General features: G+C 41.2%; 1 protein-coding gene across 3 annotated transcripts in view; it reads right to left on the bottom strand.

Moving 5' to 3' along the window:
• Positions 1-4,549: 4,549 nt before the first annotated feature.
• LOC142493710 (glutathione S-transferase-like) overlaps positions 4,550-5,787 on the bottom strand; it is a 42,582-nt gene continuing 41,344 nt past the window's right edge. For all 3 annotated transcript variants that reach the window (XM_075598200.1, XM_075598201.1, XM_075598202.1), the window contains exon 7: positions 4,550-4,855. In XM_075598200.1, coding sequence (XP_075454315.1) covers positions 4,730-4,855 — 126 coding nt within the window. In that variant the 3' untranslated portion in view covers positions 4,550-4,729. The remainder of the gene's footprint in view (positions 4,856-5,787) is intronic.

Here is a 5,787-nt window from a genome sequence, read left to right as displayed (position 1 = left end):
TTTGTGGTATGTTGTGTTTTCATTGTGGGCATAAAATCTATTAAAAATCCCTTGTGATATTACAAAAATATATCTCTATATCTCTCTACCTCTAGACCAAGAGGTGTTTTCTTAATTTCATAAGTATGTATTAATTGATATTAAATTTAAAGCACTGTGTGAAGGTAGGGGTAAATATGGCTACTGTTAATAAAGATTAAGTTTGCCATTATCCCTACCTGTCAGTAATACATTGGTATTGTATTATAGGTTATGTATATGTGTATGTCTTTGCCTGGTTCCAGCACCTCAGGAATCAGGGGTTAATATGTTTGCAGGAGAATTGTTGCAGACCTCTCCCTGTCTCCTTGTTATGTTGCAAATGTTATGTTGCAGTTCTACCCACCAATCAGGACCTGGGAATGTAGGCAGCACCTGGCCCTGAGTGTTGCAACATTATGTTTTAAGTGTATAAAAAGGTGGGGAGGGAGACCCCTAGCAGACAGAGCCTGCAGACAGTTACAGAGGTGTTGCTGTGACAGGGAGAAACTGCAGTGTCCACTCCAGTGCTGGTCTTGGGCATGAAAACCAGTCCTATAGGCACAGGGCAAGACGAGAGAACAGGGGAAATCTCTGCAAGCAGGTCCCTGCAACTAGTTAAGCAGGTTCCTGCAACTGGTATCCCCCAGTTGGGTATGTGTGATGTTTGTGTGTTTTGTATAGTTGTGGATATACTTTTCCAATAAATTAATTTTAGAAACTCTCGTGTTCTGTCTGGCGATATTCATCCCGCAACCGTGATCCCACAATGCAGGGCCTCCGACACAATCCCCTCTCCTTATGTCCGACCTCCAGGCGGTGATTACTCATGCTGGGGAAGCTCTGTCCCAGGTCCGGTCCTTCTCCGCTGAAGCCTCGCACTAATGGGGAAACCCTTATGCTATGGCCAGACCCTACCAACTCCGCTGAGGTGAAGGGGCTGCCTGGGGCCTCGGGGGAATAGTTCTGGCCTAGTCCTGGAGCCTGACTAGCTCTTGGGACACTACCTCTCCCTTCTCTGACTCCGTCAGGACTGCGCACCCTGCCTCCACGCCGCGGAGGAAATCCTGAACAGCCAGGACCTCTTCCGGTGACGCCAGCCACAAGATGGCCGCTACCTTACACATAGTCCATATTCATATGTAGCTGTGCCAGCCGCAACATAGCCGACACAACTCACACAGCCCTCCCGAGCGATGGGACTACTGCCAGGGAGGAGGCAAGGGAGGGTACCCTGCTACACACACATTATATAACATTTTATTTTTCTGGTCGTGCACTGTCCACCTTTATTATTTATCATAGCACTATCTATGTTGCACTTTATCACTACATTAGCAAATATGAAATGTCTTTAATATTAATAGTAGATTCTTAATCACTGGATTATATTTATAATAGTTAGGTTTCTCAGCCACATGTTTATTTATTTAGGTATTTGTTATATGGGTATCTTATTAGGATTGAACTTTATTTCCGGGATATTGTAAATTGCTCTATGTGGGTTTTGGATTTATAAAATTATTTTTATGTATCTAGACACACAGTTCAAAATTAATGATTTCATTTAGATTATCTTTCATGTTATATGCAGCACCTGTTCTCCTGGATAAGCAACATAATACCCATCCAGACTGCAACTGAAGGCTCGTCTCTGCGCAGGAGTTTAACCCCAACACTGCCTGTTCCTATCGGGACTTATAGTGTTGAGGTCAAAAGGCTATAGCCAGGGGCACTTGGCGACACACGTACACGTACACACGTATAAATTACTGTTATTTTTTATAATACATATAAATGATTAAAACAATGTTTTATTATTATATTAATCATACTTATTGTATTTATGTATTTCAGGTGTACTTAATGTATATAGATTTTTCTTTGATAATGTACATACTGTACCATTTGATTATGGGAGTGCACATGGCTAGATAGCAATTTGGTATATAGGTACATTTGCAATTAGCGCACCAGTTTTATCATTATTTGTTTTTTACAATTAAAGTTGAATATGTATTTTTTAATGTACATGGGAATTGTTTTGTATAGGATTATAATATGCTATGTTGTTGTTATCTTAAAGCAGCCGTCCAAGCTGCTGCTCTCCCCCCCCCCCCCCCTTTAATATGTGCATCAATACAATTCACGCATTATGTAATTAGCTAAATTGCTTATCGATGACGACGGGGGTTCACCAATTGACTGTCAGTGCTGCAGAAGAGGACCAAAGATGCAAAGTTCTGTGGGGAAGATCATGTGACCAGGCAGTCACTAGATACAATTGCTGCGCTGCTAAAGAGGGCGTGGGTCAAAAGGGGTGTGCCAGAGCCTGTTTCAGAAGAGGATGTGATTTTGTAATTATTTTTTTTAAATGCTACAAATATTTTCTCCTAATACAGAATACACACGTAGTATATTGCTTGGTCTGCAGCTTTATGTGTAGCAAATTGATAAATGGACGAAAGGGTATACAGTATATTCTGAAGGATGATGTCATGCTGCCATCCTGACGACGCAACAAATTGCAAAACACATAGGGAGGTCTTATACTGTACTCCACGTTGGGTGCCACTTGGAAGGACGCAGAGACTGTGCGGTGTGGGAGCAGGCAGCGAGGGACATCCTGAATCCCTCACCGAGACAGGATCCATAACACCAATACGCTGCCCAAAGTCACAGGTTATAACTAACCCTGCTCCATCGTACTATATTACACCAAGATTTGCCTTTGCAAACACCACCAGTACTAAAATGATCAAACACTCTGCTCCTGGTAGGTGTTTCATAGTACAGACTATTTGCATAATTAATAGAACAAATGCCTTTTATTTTTCATTTTAACAATATTAGCCTTTTATTTGTGCATTTTACTTCTTCAATTTTTTCATATCAATAAAATAAAGTATTTCTAATTTTTTCACTTGTGGTGTTACATTAGTTAGTATTTAGCATTACTAAAACTTGAGTGTCCCCTTTTCTTTGTACCTAGTGAACCACAGTATATGAATTCTCTACTAGAGTTAGGTATGCACAAAAGGTGCATTCATCACCCAGGGGTGGCTAAGTGAGTAAAGACACTGACTCTGTAAACAATGACACTAAGTTGAATCGGGAACCTGGTTCAATTACCGTGTAGGCTTCTTGTGACATTGGGAAAGTCACTTTAGGTCACGGTTGCCACTTTCTCCTGAAGGCCAACCCGGAGGGGAAAAAAATCGTGTGTGTGGTGGTTCAATGGTGTCTCCCAGCATCCTGCTACAATTTCTCTTTCCAACTGCAGTGAGATCAACTCACTGCAGCCATCTCTTTCACACTTTTTTGATCTCTTTCACAATCTTGAGACACCCACAAATTTACGGTTGATAAACGGTCATTTTATGGGATTCCATGTTTTTTATATATGCATTTACGTATTTTAATGAATTAAGGCTTAAACGGAATTTCTGTATTCAGTGACAAAGGTTACGTTTTAATAAATTGTTCTATTTTTTGTAACTGCTGTCCTTTACAATTCTCTATAGTACACCATTCTTTTAATAACAATATCGCACCAGATATATATATCTTGGTTTTACTTTACTGTAACAGTACTACCTTCCTCCTTGCTGTCTCTGTCAGGACTGAATATCCTTCCTTCCCCGCAGAGGATAATGCCAGCCCCACAAAATTGCCGCTAGTGCCTTCCTCCTCCCCCCACCCCCCCCCCCCCCCCGAGGCTTCTGGGACTTGTAGTCTCTTCCGTTGCTTGCAGTCATTCCAAGATGGCTGCTAAAACTGCGCAAGCGTGCCATTTCTAAAATGGCCGCCACCACTATCTTCCCGATCACGCGTAGCTCTGTCGACTGGCTGGACAGTTCCCCCTCACCGGAGGTAAGGAGGGGGACTCTGCTACACATATATTGTAACTCATCTGGACAGGGAACTCTTGCCTTTAAAAATTCCTATGTGCTGCGGACCGCTCATCATACTGTCATTGTCAAGCACTTTGATAAATGACTAGATTTACTCCATCAACCATCTATGCCTGCAGGTACTTATCGCATATTTACTTGAATGAGCCCCTGCCTTGCTAGAAAGTGGCTTATTGAGTAGCATTGCTCAGTTAATATGGCTGTGTATATAACAATATTTAATTACCTTTTGGTTTCAGAAGATATGCCCTCAGTAGTGTTCATAGTAAAAGTACATTTAAGGACACAGGGGCGAGACTATATCAGTGCAGGCTTGTACCCGTCTTACAGGTTTTCCATTATTCATTCCTCTCCTCCCAAGATGTTTAATAAGCTTATGCATTTGATTCCCGTCCACTTAAAACGTATATGGTGCGATGTTCTTCTTGTGCCCCAGCCTACCCACTTGTAATGGTGTAATAGTTGCATTGCCCTTTGGGGTCTACTGCAGGCTGTCACAGAGATCTGCATAACTCCCTTATTAAAAGGTCTTTATTTAATGGTTACACTGCATTGGCAATCAATAACCCAACAAGAAGCTCGGGAGATCCTTATGTCTAAAACAAAGACCAGGAAAATCATTGTGTAACTATTTTACTATAAAACTTAGGAAGATACATCTCAATTTACGCATCACACCCCTAATAAAGCAGTTAGATAAATCTGTGCCGATTACAATTTCATCTTATGCAAGAGTTGATGTTAGAAAAAGGTTGGCTTTTGCCCTGCACCTAAATTTAGTGAGGTTTTTTTTTTTTTTATGGCAGATTAAAAACGGTCTTCACGGTGTCTACATAATGCTTGTCTGGTTGGGGTTTCCTTTGACTCCCAGGCTGCAGGAATTTCTTAATTGTCGGGATCTTACTTGTTCTCTCTTTGAAAGCCTGAAACAGAAAAACATTTAAGCATTACATCCTGTGATCATCTCCACAAAAGAAACATTCTTGTTTCATCTGTGGTTTATCCAAGACCTCCAGTAAGTTCTGACACACACACACACACACACACACACACACACACACACACACACACACACACACACACACACACACACACACACACACACACACACACACGGTGTTCAGCACGTCCATGTACAGTCCCCCCTTTCCCGTATCTTTGTCTCTCTGATAAAGGATAGGTGTAAAGAAAACACTTGATTGACACTTCCTCATTCAGAGGCTCCTAAGAAATACAGTACAGCTTGCAATTGATTGCCAATAGCAAATGTTTGGCTGCTTTCAATGTTAGAATGGTTTAGGGAAGCCAATTACACTTTTCCATTCTTTTTTTTTTTTCTAACCAGCTATGCGAGATTGCACCTATAATTGGCTAATATAATGAATGCCCTCCGCTTTCCCCCCCCCCCAGTATATAATCATTAAGGAAAATACAAAAAAAAATATCCAAAATGAAAAATAGCATTTATTGCAGTTTCATTTGTTTTTTTAATGCCCTAAAATAGTGCATAGCAATAGCAATAATGGATATTAAATATTAGCACAGTAGTAGGCAAATTAAAACTCTTGGTTATACTGGCAGTGAACCGCATATTAATGTATATAACTTTTACCTCTACTGCTCTCTCGCACCTTAAACCTTTTCCCCTCACTGCCCCTTACCTGTGGTATGCAACTGTATATGCAAAGCACCCTCTCTCCCCATCTTGAAATTCAAACCTTAAAACAACTTCTAAATGAGGCATTTCAATAGCCTGGACTCATGGCTACTGTCCCACTTCCACAGTCGCTCGTACCAACCATTGTGACCAAGCACTCCCATCTACTGCACTTATTCCCTCACCTGCTGTACCTGT

This window comes from Ascaphus truei, chromosome 4 (genome assembly GCF_040206685.1).
Source record: "Ascaphus truei isolate aAscTru1 chromosome 4, aAscTru1.hap1, whole genome shotgun sequence".
In the NCBI taxonomy this organism is placed as follows: domain Eukaryota; kingdom Metazoa; phylum Chordata; class Amphibia; order Anura; family Ascaphidae; genus Ascaphus; species Ascaphus truei.
The sequence above is the reverse complement of the archived record's forward strand: the minus strand, read 5'-3'. Positions and strand labels throughout refer to the sequence as shown.